Source organism: Heloderma suspectum, chromosome 15 (assembly GCF_057233095.1).
Source record: "Heloderma suspectum isolate Gila_16-S chromosome 15, 16-S_ref, whole genome shotgun sequence".
NCBI classification, from domain to species: domain Eukaryota; kingdom Metazoa; phylum Chordata; class Lepidosauria; order Squamata; family Helodermatidae; genus Heloderma; species Heloderma suspectum.
The window spans coordinates 483675-498496 of NC_139472.1; the positions used below are offsets into that span (position 1 = coordinate 483675).

The 14822-nt window shown below is 64.4% G+C and overlaps 1 protein-coding gene across 14 annotated transcripts in view; it reads right to left on the reverse strand.

The window, feature by feature from the left end:
* CROCC (ciliary rootlet coiled-coil, rootletin) overlaps window positions 1-14822 on the reverse strand; it is a 44563-nt gene that overhangs the window by 2458 nt on the left and 27283 nt on the right. For 9 of the 14 annotated variants that reach the window (XM_084821634.1, XM_084821633.1, XM_084821628.1 and 6 more), the window contains 18 exons: window positions 14084-14211; window positions 13279-13448; window positions 12980-13159; window positions 11809-11958; window positions 11116-11259; window positions 10626-10864; window positions 8890-9049; window positions 8112-8279; window positions 7116-7503; window positions 6819-7012; window positions 6565-6685; window positions 5786-5949; window positions 4048-4263; window positions 3641-3865; window positions 3378-3527; window positions 2735-2935; window positions 1928-2059; window positions 108-287 (listed from right to left, as the gene is read on the reverse strand). In XM_084821634.1, the coding sequence (XP_084677760.1) occupies window positions 108-287; window positions 1928-2059; window positions 2735-2935; window positions 3378-3527; window positions 3641-3865; window positions 4048-4263; window positions 5786-5949; window positions 6565-6685; window positions 6819-7012; window positions 7116-7503; window positions 8112-8279; window positions 8890-9049; window positions 10626-10864; window positions 11116-11259; window positions 11809-11958; window positions 12980-13159; window positions 13279-13448; window positions 14084-14211 (3310 nt within the window). The remainder of the gene's footprint in view (window positions 1-107; window positions 288-1927; window positions 2060-2734; window positions 2936-3377; window positions 3528-3640; window positions 3866-4047; window positions 4264-5785; window positions 5950-6564; window positions 6686-6818; window positions 7013-7115; window positions 7504-8111; window positions 8280-8889; window positions 9050-10625; window positions 10865-11115; window positions 11260-11808; window positions 11959-12979; window positions 13160-13278; window positions 13449-14083; window positions 14212-14822) is intronic. The other 5 variants (XM_084821630.1, XM_084821640.1, XM_084821632.1 and 2 more) reach the window with 2 other exon arrangements.

Sequence of the window (14822 nt, forward strand, 5' to 3'; positions counted from 1 at the left end):
TATGACATCAGGCAGGGGGAAGGTTGTGTGTGGGGGGGAGGGTGGCCTTGGTGGGTGCAGACACACTGGCCCAGCTGCCTGATGCCTGGAGGGACGTGGGGACTCACCTGCTTCTCCAGGCCTTTGACCCGCTGCTGGTGGGCCCGTTCCCGGGCGTCCAGGGTGCGCTCCGCCTGGAGCTGGGAGCTTCGCAGCCGCTCGATCTCCAGCTGCAGCTCCTGCTGGGGCCGGGTGGATGCCTCGGCCAGGTTCTGCGCCTGGGCCTGTTCAAGCTGTGCCACCTGTGCCTGGGCCAGCGCCAGGGGCAAGAAGCATGTGAGGGCACAGCAAGCTGCGGGGCGGCCCCCACACCTTCCCCTTCCAGCCCCTCCTTGCCCCTGCTGGCTTGGCACACCCCACCCGCTCACTCGCTCGCAACTAGGAATGCAACAGCCCAATAACTTCTGCTTTTACCGAACACCGCCCAAAGCAAGTTCCCAGTCTGTCAGACTGCATGGATGGGCAGAGGGTTCCCTGTGCCCCTCCTGAGGACGAGTAGAAACAGAACGAATGCTGCGGAACGAGCGAGGCCCATCACCCGGCTGAACGTCCACAGCCGACGTCATTCAGCTGTTCTGGGAGCGCAATTTGCACTCTGACGCAACCTTTCGGCTTGTCCGTGGAGCTGGCACGCACCTCCCACCCGAAACACACAGCCGCCCCAGCCTAATACGTCCACCTTCCACGTTGCCCTCTCAGGCTCCTTCTCCCCAAAAGATGGCACTCGCCTTCACTAACCCGAGTTTGCGCAAACCTTGCTTGCAGCTCCCCACGGTGAGTGCTCAGCTTGCTGCTAACCATGGTGAAGTTTAAAATGGGAAGAGGGGATTTGCACACAAGACATGCCCCAGGCCGGGGGGGGGGGGGGGCGCTGCCCATCTCCTGGCCAGGGTTGTGGCTGCAGGGGGAGAGTGCTGGTCGGGACGCTTCAGGGGGTGGGGAAGGCAGACCTGCGTCCATGGAAGTCGCTGTGGAAGGTGACCAGTGTGGAAGGTGACCCCCCCCCCCCCCGGCGCGCGTCAGGGTCCTCCTGATGGTGCTTAACGTCTCCTTCAGGGGAAGGCAGCACAGTTGAGAGAGAGGGAGAGAGAAGGCAGGGAGCCACTCTGAGCAAGGAAGACCAAAGCAAGGACAGGGGGGGAATGGGGCGGGTGAAGCTAATCTAGGCGGGTCTCGGCAGAGGGTCAGTTTGGGCATCGCTTCTGGTTTTTAGCATTTGTCCCCTGCAGGCTCAGCACACACTTCCAGGGTGCCCCATGACACTTAAAACAATCGATGCAACTGAAAAAGCACCCCCAGAATGGGCCTCCACAGGGGAGGCGCTTCCCTGCCCTTTGGCGCGCCTGGCTGCGTCTGGACTGCTGCTGCAGCACAGGAAACAGTGCAGCCCTCAGCGATGCAGGTAGACGTCAACGGAGCCTTGCTCCTGAGTGAATGAACCGAGGATGGAAACTTTGGGAGCCCAGCAACAAAACAGCAACTACAGACTGGCTGCAGGCACGACATTTACCATCTTGAGAATCCTGTCTTTCTTCTTTTAAAAAGGGGGTGGCGGGTGGGTGGCTAGTCCCTGCATTACCCAAGCGAGCCTGAGCCGGCGAGGGCCAGCATGCCCCAGAGCCAGCGGGGGGCCCACCGACGGCCAGGCACCCGTCTTCAGGGAAGCGCCCTCACGGCCGAGGTGCTTCCCTGTGAGAACCCCGGAAAAGGTCCCCGAGGCCTTTCAAAGCCGCGGCACTCATTTGCAGGCCTCTGCAGGCCGCCTACCTGCCTTCCCACACCCCGGGGGGGGAGACTGTCCCAGGCACAGCAGGAACGTTTACAGCCACTCTGGGAGAAGTGGGGTCCAGGAAATGCTTCCGGGTGACGGTGGGGTGGTGGAGGTTACCTCAAGGAGCTGGACCTGCTGTTGAGCTTCCGTCAGCTCCTGCTCCACACTGGTGAGGGACCGGTCGAGGCGCCCCTTTTCTGCCGACAGCCGCATGGAGTCCTCGTGGGACTTCAGCTTCTCACGCTCCACCTGCTCAGCCAAGGAGAGACGCGCCCTCACGACATGGAGACGGCACCTCCCAGGAAGGCCGCGGGCCTCCAGGCTGCCTCCCTAGTCCCTAAAACTCTGCTTCCTCAACGCTCACTAATTCTTTCAGAGAACATGACTACGGCCTCATTCCACCCTGGCCGCCACCTCTACACACAGGGCAGAGTGGCAGCATCTGCCCCACCTCCTTTTTATTAGCCTTATTTTAGATTATCTTTATTTTCTTTATCTTGAAGTCAGTAAAAGAACCCCAACTCGGGAAGATGAAGGCAGAACACTTGGCAATCACAACCATTGTATTTTCCACTGTATTTATATAGCCAGAAGCTTTCTGGGCAATGCAGCATTAAACATAGCATAAAATAAAAAGCTAAACACACAATTAAAAAGCATGGCATTTTAAACCAAGAAGCTTGGCAAGTAAAGCAGCCTTTCCCAGGTGCCAAAAAGGCTACGAGGGTAGCGCCACCACCCAAAAGGCCCTGGCGGTCACCCACCTTGCCTGGGACAGGGCCTCCAGAGAGAGTCTCCCGTGGAAGTGCCCTGTGTCTCCCTTTGGGGTGCCTTGGCTGCTCCCTCACACATGGTCAGCCCCAGCCCCCTGCCCGACAGATCCAGAGCCGCTCACGCAGCTACTCCCCAGCGGCAGGCACTCACCTTGTCGAGGGTCTTCTTGAGGGCGCTCTTGTCTTTCTCCAGGCGCAGGGAGGCGCGCTCGGCCCCCCGCTTCTCGGTCTCCAGCTGGGCCAGGGCCCGCTGCAGGCTGCTGAGGCGCTCCTGGAGGAGGTGCCGGTCGTCCTGCACCTTCTGCAGGCTCCTCAGGGCACCCGCCTCGCCGTCCTGGCGCTGGCGCAGCAGCTGCGGAGCGACGGGGAGAAGCACATGCGTGCACACAGACATGACAGGGCTTCGAGGAGCCCTTGGCATGCCGCTGGACTCCCCGGCCCAGCCACCACAGGACCAAGGCCTCTGGAAGGGCAATCGGGCTCTGGCCCTGGGCACGGAATCCACAGCCCACTCAACAGCTGGCGGTCCGGCCCTTATGCCAGTGCCGACTTAGGCCCATGCCGACCAACGCCTGCGGAGATCTCCAGGGTGGAATCAGTCTGGCCATGGCAGGGGAAGTAAAAATCCCGGCAAACGGTGAGGAAGACTGCGGTGCAAGATTTGCGCGCAGTCCCTCGTTTGGCGGAATTCAGTGTCCCTGCGCTTAGCCCGGGGGCCTGTGCCCCACTGAGGGCCCCCGCCCCTTCGGGCACAGACCCAGGCCCTTGTGCCGGAGGAGGGTCCGCCTGCTCACCTCCTCCTGCTGCCTCACCAGCCCCTCCAGCTCGGCCTTGTGGAGCTCCAGCTCCGCCTGCTCTGCCTCCAGGGCCCGGAGGCGCTCCAAGAGGGTCCCACTCTGCTTCTTGGCTTCCGAGGCAGTCTGGCGGGCCCCCTCCAGGCGCTCCTGAAACAGTGCCCCAGGGTCACTCCAGCAGGGCCGTGCGCAGCGCTCTGCTCCTTAGTTGCTTGGAGGAGGGATGCTGGCACGGCCCCCCCACGCTCGGCCCCCCCACGCACCTGCAGGACCCTCCGGTCATGCTCGCTGGTGGCCAGGGCCTTCTGCAGCTCCAGCGCCTTCTCCTGGGCTGCGGCAGCGTTGCTGTGGCTCTCCGACAGGGAGGCCGTGAGCCCCTGCACCTTCTCCCTCAGGGAGCTCTCGGCCTCTGCTGCCTTGGTCAGCGAGAGGCTGAGGCGGTCCCACGAGAGCTGCAGGGCGCTGGCCTTCGTCTCGCTCTCCATCACCTGGGCCAAGGCAGGAGGGAAGGAGGGGTGGAGCCGGGGGTGGCGCTGTGGGGGGCAGAAAAGCCCCCGCTCCAGGACAGCCGTGCCCTCTTTGAAGCTGCCCTGCGGGGGCTGCCCCAACACCCCGCCCAGGGGTGCCGCCCCGATGCCCCTGTGGCCCAAGGGAGCTGCCCCAGCCACACCTGCTTCTGCAGGAGGTCCACCCGGTCGCGCAGCACTCGGACCTCCGCCTCGCGGTCGCTCAGCGCCAGCCTGGCCCGCTGCAGCTCCCCCTCCAGCGACCGCCTCAGGAGCTCCAGCTTGGTGCTGCGGCTCTCCGAGGCATCCAGGACGTCCTTCAGGCGACGCCTCTCTGCCTCCAGCTTGCTCTCGCTGGCCTTCACCCCTCGGAGCTTCTCCTGGCAGGCAAGGGGGCGGAGGGGGTGATCACAGGCCCTGCTGGCCCGCCCCGTAGGGGTGCGCCACCCAAGTGGACAGCCCACTTGGGCGGGAACAATGCCCTCGCCTGGGCCCAACGGGGGGCCTTCGCATCGGGTCGCGTGGCTCCCTGCCCTGCTTGTGGGCCCGTCTGGCAGCCATAACGGGCGCTGCAGCGCTCCCAGCGGGCGCGGAGGGGCCTGGGCTCCTTGGCGCTCATGGCCTTGCGGGCTGCCTCCTTTTCCCAAGTGGAAGAGCAGCCTTGGTCCCGACCATTGTCGTCAGTGGGGCTCCTTAAGCTCTTTGGCAGTTTCCATGGGGGGCCAGGGGTCAAATGAAACATCCCCTGGCAGCTCGCTCAGCCCTCCAAAAGTCTTTCCCTGCACAGCTGCGCCTCCACTGCCAGGAATCAGGACCGATTCAGTAGCCTCACTCTTGCCTGAGGAGGAAGTGCTCGGAAATGAAACTCTCCCGCCACCGAGGATCTGCAGTCAGCCATGCAGGGACCCTCGGAGCACCCGCTGGCAACGCCGGCCAAACGCTTTCCACACGGGCGACATTTCACGCCAGTGCTGCCCTCTGCCCCCAAGTATGGTGTGCGCCCCCGCCTCACGAAGGGGCACGGAGGTCCCACTCCGGTCCAGCTGCTCTTCTTCAGCCCGCAGCCTTGACACCTCCTCTGCCCCCCACACCCCGCCTCCCCGCACAAGCCTCTCCTTTTGCAAGCACTCTGCACAGGCTCAGTGGTACTTGGGAAAACCCCTTCCGTGGCCTCAACAAGTTTCAGAGCAGCTCAAATAGCACACGATCACATTTCCCAAAAACCTGGCCCCTCAGCGTCGTCCGCCGAGGGGGGCTCCTCTCACACGGCGCTGCTGAAGGCGCATTTCGTCAGGCACCTTGGCCTCGGTGCACCACCCTGCTGGACCTGTCTCTCTCCTCTCCTCTCCCCAACCCCAACAAGAACGCTGCCGCCGCTGCCGCCTATCTTCCTGCACCGCAGCCGCTGAGGGGGCCGACACCAAGATCGAGGGAGCCCAGCTGGTGGACCAGACCTGAGCTGGACCCCCCGCCTCACCCCCCCCCCGCCACCAGCCTCCCTGGCAGCCCCCCAGCATTGTTCCTCAATCTGGGAAGATGGAGGAATTCCAAGCCTGACAGACATAAACACAGACTCAGCGACAGACAGACAGGGAATGCCTCCCCGGGCCAACAGAGGCTGGGGTGGGCGGTGGGTTAGCGTGCCCCCTCTCTCCACCAAGCTGAAGGCCAGGCCAGGCCTGCGGGGGAGCAGGAGCAGTACGTGCGCACACCCCGCTTTGGGAAAAGATCTGGCCCTGCCCATCTCAGGATTCTGAAGGATTTTCCTGGTGAGAAATGCTGTAAACCCTTCCTGAGTTTTCGGGAATGGGATGGAAGAAGGAGAGAACGGCCCTCTTCTCCTCTCCCAGAGCTGAGGTGCGGCCCCACTCCCACTCACCGTGGCACCTGCGTGCTACTCACTTGCATGGCTCTCCGCTCGCCGTCAGCCGTTTGGAAGCTCCGCTCCAGCGCCGCCAGCCTGTCCGTCAGGGCCTTGCACTCCCTCTCGTTCCGGCGCAGGGTCTCCTCTCGCAGCATCAGGGCTGTCTGGGTGCCACTCAGCTTCCCATCCACACTGCGCCTCCCTGCAGAAGGGAACGTGGTGCGCGCTCAGCGGCGGGAGTCTGGGGCAGCGGCGGTCACACGCAGCACCGTCGGGGGGAGGGGCAGGCTGGCTGCACAGGGCCCACACGGGGGGCTAAGGCCTGAAAGGCCCACTTCGGTGGAAAGCAGAGCACATGCCAAGCCAGAGGGAGTGTCTGCAAATTGCCCCCAATTTCTCAGGTGGAAAAACTGAAGGAGGAGACTCCTCCACTCATCCCCCTCCAGGGGTTGGAGCTGAAAGAGGCTTCACCTTCTCCCAGCACAGAGGGGCACCATCCTGCCACCAGGCAGGGATCCTATAGGGCCAGGGGGCTTCATTAATAACTGGCCTTGCCACACGGGTTCTCAGGGAAATGGCATTTATTAATATGGGGGGGGTCTTCACTTCACTTCTGGAAGCACCCTGCAGTTTGCTTATGACACTCAAGCAGCTCTTTGAAGCCGTCAGCCTTGAGAACAGGTCACAAAGAGACGGGGAGCCTGGCGGGAAACGGAGCTGTGCCCTCCTGGTCCAACCCTGCAAGCTTGGAAACACGGCTAAAGGGGCGCCGAACTCGGGTTTCAGGCTGTGGCCCAGAGCCTGCTGGCTCACCCACCTTCCTTGCATTCGGCCACCTGCTTCTGCAGCTGCTGCACCTGGGCGCCGGCCATGTCCCGCTCAGCCTCCATCTCCGCCAACTGCCGGTTCAGGGCACCCAGCTGGGAGCGGGCATCATCCTGGCCCCAGGGAGACAGGGAGAAGAGCAGCACTGCTACGGGCGGGATGTTTCTGGCTTGCAGGGGGGGTCGGGTCCCCCAAGCCAGCAGAATGATGGGCGGACAGGGCCCCCCGGCATCTCCGTGAGCATACCCGCTCTCGCTGTGCCTCCCGCAGTTCCTGCAGGAAGCCCCGGAGAGCAGCCCGGACCACCTCTGGGTTGATGTCGGCGACCAGCTGCTCACTCCGGCTGGGGGAGAGGGCGCGCTCCGGCGAGGGAGGGCGGGAGCCAGGGCTGCCTCCGGCCTCAGGAGTGGAGCTGCCACACCCATTGGTGGCAAAGTCACCTGCAGGGAGAGTAGGAAGGACACGGGGAGTCAGAGGGAGGGAGGGAGGGAGGGAGCGGCACTCCCTGGGCCGCAGTCACAAGCAGCGGTCCTCTGACATTACCTTTCAGAGGGGAAAAGAGCCTCTTGGGGGAGCGGCCTCCGTGGGCCCTGAGGGCCGGGCTGGGGGCCCGGCCTCCGCTGCTGATGCCCAGGGTGCGCCGGAGGGCAGAGTGGAGGCTGCCCAGCTTGAGCTCCACGTCACGCTTCAGGCCTTCCACGCGAGCCAGCTCCGCCTCCAGGCCATGGACACGCCCCTCGGCCGCACTCAGGCGCAGGCCCAGCTCCGCCACCTCAGCCTGCGCCTTCTCCAGCTTGACTTCCAGGTTGCGGGCGTTGTCTACCAGCTTCTTCTCGTTGCCGCGGGCCTCCTCCAGGCTGCCCAGCAGCTCCTTCTCCCGCAGGCGGAACTCGCCCTCCAGGTCCGAGAGCTTCCGGTGCAGGTTGTGGAGCTGCAGGTGAGGAAGAGAGCCAGAGCTGAAAGGCACACGCCCCTGGGGAAGGCAGTGCCCCAGGCTCTCGGGCAGCCCTGCCCAAAGGCCCAGCAGAGACCTGAGGGAAGCCTTTTCTCTGGGGGAAAACCAGAGGGCCGGGTCCACTGCGAAAGGGGGGCAGTAATTACCCCCTTCCGAGGAGCCCCACCACCCCCTTTCTGGGCAACACATGGCCTCTTGACTGGGAGGGGCAACCCCAACAGGCGGCCTGCCTACTCCTGTGCCAGCTGTACACAACACAGAATTGAAGCAGAATGGCCTCCCCCACCCGGAGGGGAAAAGCCAGGACAGGCAGCCCTCCTAGGAGAGCGGGCGGTGGCCAGGCCGGAGCACCTCCGACGGGGGGCCCCTCCTGGGCAGGAGGCTCTCCGGCAGGCAACCCAGCGTCTGCCCGAGGGCATGGCCAAGGTCTCGCGGAGAGACACCCCTGCGGGCCGAGGGCACTCGGGCCCGGGGGCCGGGAGGGAGCCGTGAGGCGGCCCCCATGCCCGCAGGGCTCCAGGCGGGTGTCCGGGGCCACCCGCCAGGGCGGGGGCAGGCCTCCCTGGGAAAAGCCTGGCACTCGCCTCCTGCCTGGCTGAGTCCCGGCCGGCTTCGCTCTCCACGATCCTCTGCTTGAGGCCAAAGGCCTCCCGCCGGCTCTCCTCCTCCCGCTGCTCGTCCAGAGTGGCCCGGGCCTGCAGCTCGGCCACCTCCTTGCTCTTCCTGGTGCTCTCGCTGTCCAGCATCTGGATCTGCGGCAGGGAAGCAGAGCAGGGCGTTTGTCTGGGTGGAGAGCGGAGCACCTGCAGCAGGGGCGCTGCCTGGGGGTCACCGGGGGTCTTCTCAGAGAGTGGAGGAGGGTTTGAAGGAGGGATGTGCGGGTTTCACAAAGCCTGCCAAACCTGTTTAGCCAGAGCAGACAGTGGGACAAGCTCCCCAAACAGCGAACATCTCTCTAAAAGCTACTGTCTGTCCCCAACCCAAGGTGTGGGGGATGAAAACCCTCACAGCAACGACAGGAAGATAGCGACAGGAAAACAGAGGGAAAAATGCGAAAGCAGCAGGGGACGGAGGCAGGTCAGTGCAGGAAAGAGAAGAGCTGTCTGATGAGATGGGGCAGGGGGCAGAAAAGCCCCACAGAGCATGCCAGGGAGCCCAAAGGGAGGTGGAGCCCCGGAGAGATACCGCCGTCCCTGGACTCCAGCATGCTGTGGAAACTGGTCTTCCCGACACACCCCCTTTGGCCCCACCTCCTCCTCTGTGCCTGGCTGGGGGCCCCTCACACCGCAGGCAGCAGCAGGAGCTGAAAGGGTGCAAGCGGTGCCCGCCCTCCCCACCGCTCGGCCCCCATCTCCCCCAGACCTGCCGACGCAGCTCCTGCAGTTCCCGGCGGGCCTCCAGCCGTGACCGCTCCACCTCTTGGAGGCTGCTGCGCACATCGGCAGCCTCCTTGCCCATGGCTGCCCGGGCCTCCTCCAGGATGGCAATCTTCTGGTCCTTCTCCTCACTGGCACGCTTCAAACTAGAGAGGGGCAGGGAAGGCGCACCATCTTGAACCCGAGCCGACAGACCCATCCAGTCTCCAGAGGAGACCCACACCACAGTCCAGCTCAGAGAGCTGCTGCCACGCGTCCTGAAGGAGCATCTGGTTTCCCCATCGCCACTGAGGGAAAAGTCCATTGGTGGCGTAGGGTGAAAACCAGACTACGCCCCCATCTCTGCTCGTCTGTTTGTCCCATACATGTCTTAGCTGCCTTTCAAGGCCAGGGTCCTCCCCATATTCACCTGCCGATCCCCAACATGGCTCGACCCTTTTCAGCTCGATGGATGCAAGAGTCCTCAGTAATTCTCTCTCGGACTGACTGCGCTGGCAAATGGGTAGTTGGGCAAAAGCAACTGAGCATCTCTGCACAGCACACATTTGCCAAACTCAGGGCTGAGTCACAGTAAGTCAAAGGCGACAGGACCCAGCATTACCTCGCCTGTGATCCTGCCAGCGGGAAGTGAATGTCTCCGGGCCCATTCACAGGAACGTCAGAAGCGGCCCTGCTCCATCCGGCTCAGCCCAGGGCCCCAATGGGCCGCGGCCTCAACTCACCAGTGTCTCTTCCAGCCCTGCCTGAACACGCTGGAGACTGACCCCAGGGGCCTTCTGCGAGCAAAGCAGCTGTGGTCCTCCCCCTTTCATCCCATGGAACGGCGCCTTCAGCCCACTCTCATACGCCTGCCAAGGTTACCAGGCTGCTATTATGCCTTTCACAGGCAAGGAGCTGAGGCCAAGAGAAGGGGCGATTTGCCACGCAGTGGATCCGTGGCAAAGAGAGGGACACCCGCGCCTACTGTCAACTTCCATTCTCAGAGGTTCCGGGATGGGGCACTCTTTCCCTCTTAGTGTAGGGCCCAGAGGGGTCTCAGTTGACAGAGGGGCCTTCCAGCAAGGAAAGACAAGGGCTCTTCCTCAAGGCCGGGAGACAGCTCTTTTCTCTGAGCACGTGAAAAGCATATCTGCACATTGCTTTGAACAGTATCAGTGCGCTAAGAGGCACGCCAAAGAAAAAGAAATATTAGGGGTTCCCACTCGACTCGGAACATCGAAGCGGGAAGCTGATAACGGCAGACACCCAAAAAGACCACTGGCTGCACTCCACCGCTGTCAGGTCCCCTCTCTACCACTCTGTCTCTACCTCGCTTTGCAAATTATGGGTGGGAAGACTGTCCCCCCCCCCGAGCTGGTCAGGGAACGGACTGCCACGTCTTCCGGCAGGGAGGGGACTGAGAAGACAGGCTGATGCAACTGCTTCTCCCACGAGCCACTGTGGAAACAGAAACCCCTGAGCCAGAAGAGCCGGATGTTTCTGGAAGCCTGGGTCCTGGAGAAACACGGCCCGGGGGGCTCTTCTCACACCCGGGGGGCTGTTCAGTCTCACCTGGATGCTGGGGAGGGGGCAGAAACAGGGGCAGAAAAAGGCAAGCAGCTCCCTGTCGCTCCAGAGGAGGCCCTCCCCCGAAGTTGAAGGCTGCCACCGGAGATGGGGCGCAGGCGGGCGCTCCAGAGGGCCCCATGCAGCCTCCCCCTCCCGAGGCACCCCTGCCCTCACCTGATGCGGTCGCCCTCAGCACGCTTCACGGCGCCGCGCAGCTCCGCGTTGGACCTGTGCAGTGCCTCCGTCTCCTTGGCCCCGTCACTCAGGCCCCTCCGCAGGTCCACCGCCTCCTTGCGCTGGATCTCATAGGCTTCCTGGGCCTCTCGCGCCTTACGGTGCGCCTCCAGCAGGTCCCGGTGGATCGTGTCCCGGGCGTCCTCCACCATGCGCAGCTGGGTCTTCAGCTGCTCCACCTGGATGGGGAGGAGTGCGAGGCCAGCGGCTGGAGTCAGGTGCCTGCAGGGGCTCGCCTCGGCCGCAGCGGCCTCCAGGAACAAGGCCTCGTGGGGCTTCTGGCAGAGGCCTGCTGCAAAGGTGTGGCTGGCGCGTGCACAGCAATGTGTGTGGAAGCCAGGTGGCACCTTGCCCAGCTCCATTGCTCTGTTGCCCGCTGCCTCCTCCGCCCCACCCGTTGTCCTGGGCTCCCCCGACGGGGTCCATTCACCTCGTGAAGGGCAGACTCCCGCTGCTTCGCCAGATCCCGGGCCTGCTCATGGAGCGCCTTCACCTCCCGCTCGTGGCCGACAATGGCTTCTTCAAACTGGGCCCGCAAGCTCCGCAGCTCCGAGTTCAAGGCATTGGTGGCGCCCTGCAGAAAGGTGGAACAGCCAAGCTCTCCATGACGGGGCCGGCTCCCCAGGGAGAGCCCCCCCTGCCCCCGTGGTGCGATTCTGGCTGGGCAGGAGGAGAGCGTGGATGGCGGAGGAGGGGCAGAGGCGGAAGAGCAGTGAGGGTGGAGCCCTGCAGAGCCGGGGGGGCAGCCTTCCCTCTGGCTACGCCCCACACCCTGTTCCCTGGGGGGCTGGTGTGCCAGGCAGACGCAAGGCAGAGGATCAGCCGTGGCTGGAGGAGCCCTGACCCAGCCTCAGCCCTGTCCAGGATCCTGTCCGTGCAGCGGCCAACTAGCCGCCTGTGGGGAACCCACCAGAAGAACAGGAGTCCGGCGTTGGCCCTGGCTGCCCCGGAAGGACCCACGTGGCGGGCGCAGTGCAGCATGGATCTGTGCAGACCCCAAGGGCAGAGAGAGGCCTGCAAGCCTGTCCCGCCTGCCTCCGCTGGCTCCAGGCTGCCAGCGCCTCTGAGCCCTCCCTGCCCAAGCAGCCAAGGCGCGCTGCCTCCGCCCCGTACAGCGCCCCACCTGGACGGCCCCTACCCGCTCTTGGTCCTGGCGGCTCTGGGCCTCACGCTTCTGCCGCTCTGCCTCCAGGGTGACGCTCGCCAGGGTCTGCTGGGCGCCTGAGAGCTTCTCCATCAGGATGGCTTTCTCCGACTCCTTGAGGGACAGCGCCTGCAGAGGAGAGCGGGCACCCTTGACGCTAGCAGGGCTGTGACACGGAGCGGGGCCTGGCTCCCTGTGCCACCAGCCGCTCCGAGGAGAGGTCCGCAGCCAAGTCCCACCGGGGGCGCTCGCACAGCAGCAGCGTCCGCCTGGCCCAGAGCCCCAGGCGGGGCGCTGGCCAAGGGAGTCCCCCTTTAGCTCCCTTGTCCTGGAGTGGCCGCACCAGTCCCCCCTCCACGCCACCAGCCGGCCAGCTGTCAAGCCAGCTCGCCTGCTGCCCCAGGGGCTCACAGGCTGCCTGCCCTGAGCGCCAGGCACAGGTGCAAGGGTGGCCCCAGTGGCTGGTGGGGCACAGGCTGGGGCACAGGCGGCCAGCGGAAGAGCCCTGCAGCTGGATCAGGCCACAGGCCTCCGCAGTCCAGCATCCTGCCCCACCAGTGTCCAGCCGGATGCTCCAGCGGCAAGCCCGCCAGCAGGATGCGAACACGCAGCACCCTCTGATGCACCCTCCCCAGCATGCCGCCCCGCCCTCGGAGGCTGCCACGGCTGCAGCCCTGTCCGGCACACATGGGTCCAGCCCCCTTTCCAAGCCATCAGGATGGCTGCCCATCACCCTCTGGCAGGAGCCAGTGCCACTGCTGCGCGGAGAAGGGCTGCCCGCCCTCCACCCGACTCCCGCCGCTCCGCTGCGCTGCTCTGCAGCCAGGCAGACTGAGGGCAGCCACGCACCCTGGTCTCCGGCACGGCACTTGGCACCCCGAGGAACACAGCCTTCGTTCCGGGGCGCAAACACCCCCGCCCCGTTGCCTCCAGCCGTCCACTGTGGGGGTGGGGCAGGAGCCGCCCTTTGCAAGTGCTCAGCCAGCGACGGGACCCAGCAGGATTCGGGACTTAGCCGTGCTCGGAGACACACACGCATGCACGGCCCTCGGCCCTCCGCCTTCCCGGGGCGCCTAGCCCTTCCTCCGCCTGCTCCCCCAGCCCCCGCTCCAGAAGCTCCCGCCGCCCCGCCCGGAGCACCCCACGCCACCTGCTGCTTCTCCCCCTCGGCCAGCAGGAGGCACTTGTCCCGCTCCCGCTGGAGGGCAGCGGCCGCCTCGCCCAGCTCCTCCTTCTCCGCCTGGTGGCGGGCCAGCAGCTCCTCCCGCTCCTGCATCAGCCGGCGCAGCAGCTCCTCCCGCTCCACGTCCAGTTCCCAGCGCAGCGCCTCCTGAGGGGAACAGCCAGGCTCAGGGGCGCCCAGGACCCCCGTCCTGGAAGGCTGCGGCGGCAGGCGAGCCCTCCCGGCCCCCGAACAGAGTGCCGCGCAGGGCCTGGCGTGGCACGCACCCGCTCCCTCTGGAGGCGGTCCACCTCCTCCTCGTGAGCTGCCTGGGCGCGCTGCAGGGCAGCCTGGCACTCCTGCTCCGCCTGGGAGAGCTGCTGGGCCGCCAGCACCTTGTCCCGCTCCAGCCGGCTCACCTCGGCCTCCATCTGCTTGCGGACGCCCACGAGCTCCACTGCGGGAAGGACAGGCAGGCGGGTCAGGGAAGGGGGCAGGCGGGAGGCTCCGGGCCAGAACGGCCTGGAGGGGAAAGGGCGGGCTCAGACCCACCGCTTCGGGAGAGCCCCCGCCCCTTGCGGAGGAGCGCCGTCACCACGCGTCGCAAAGGATCCAGCACGCTCTGGAAGGGGCCCCGTGTGCACGTGAAGGACAAGCAGAGGAAACGCGGGCTGTGGCCACTTCCTTCCGACCACGTGGGCTGCTCAGCGCCCCTGCCTGGTCTGAGGTGGCCCGCTAGGTCTCCTCCGGGGCCAGGGTGGCTGCCTAGAACTAGAGCCTTCCAACCACCACACAGACTCCTCAGAGCCATCCCAGCTCCCTGCCCTTCTCTCAAGGGACAAGTGCAGGATGACCGGAGGGGGGAAGGGAGCACTCAGCACAGGACGCCCCTGCTGAGAAGGAATGGCAGCTGGGGACAGAAGACATGCACACGCGCGACACACACAGGTGGAGCCCACGGCTGCGGAAGGAGCACCAAGACCACAACGGACCACAAGCCAAAGGAGTTTCCCAGCTGGGCCAGGAGCCACATCTATAAAAGAAAGGAGGCGGAGGCAGCCTGGAAGACGCGAAGGGAGACGGCCCCAATACCCTGCAAGGTCTCCTTGGCCACGAGCCAGCCTTGGCTGTTGGCTTCCAGCTGCTCCTTCCGGGAGTCCAGGTGGGCCAGATGCTGCTGGATCTCAAAGAGGGTCGTCTCCAAGGTGTCTTTCTCAGACCTTGGCAAAGAGAGGCGGGAGAAAAGGGTTTTAGCAGAATGCTATCTTTTCCCCCTTTTTATTGTCATGAGGTTGCATTGCATTATTTTGTCTGCTGTTCAGTAGCTTTTGCCGGAATTGCAGGGAAAGGCAGTAGGATTGTTTTATTACAATAAACCCTTGGGGGTCAGTGCTTCTGCCACCTTCCCCCAACAACAGCAAGATCCCTTCGGTGGAAGCCACGCCTGACAAGGACTCCATTCGACTTTACGGAAGATGTTTCCACAGCTCCCCTGGGCCACTGCCAGAGAATCCTTCAAGCTGGAAAGCCCTTCCGCTCATCCCGCGTAAAATCTGCTTTGCTGCACTTTGAATCCACGACTTATTATCTTTTCCTTGGTGCAACACCATTCGTGGAAACACTGCCACGTCATGTGGCGGGGGAAATGGTGCAGATGCCTTTGACAGGGGATTAGGCCTTTGTGGAGCTGTTCAATGGCTGTGAACCATGACAGTCCACCACAGCATCTGGCTTTCTGATGAGGGCCGCCGGGGGATGGACCCGTGGCCTGATCCAGCATGGGCTTTGCCGTGGCAAGGAGGCCACCGCCGCTGCCTCTATCGACGGCTTC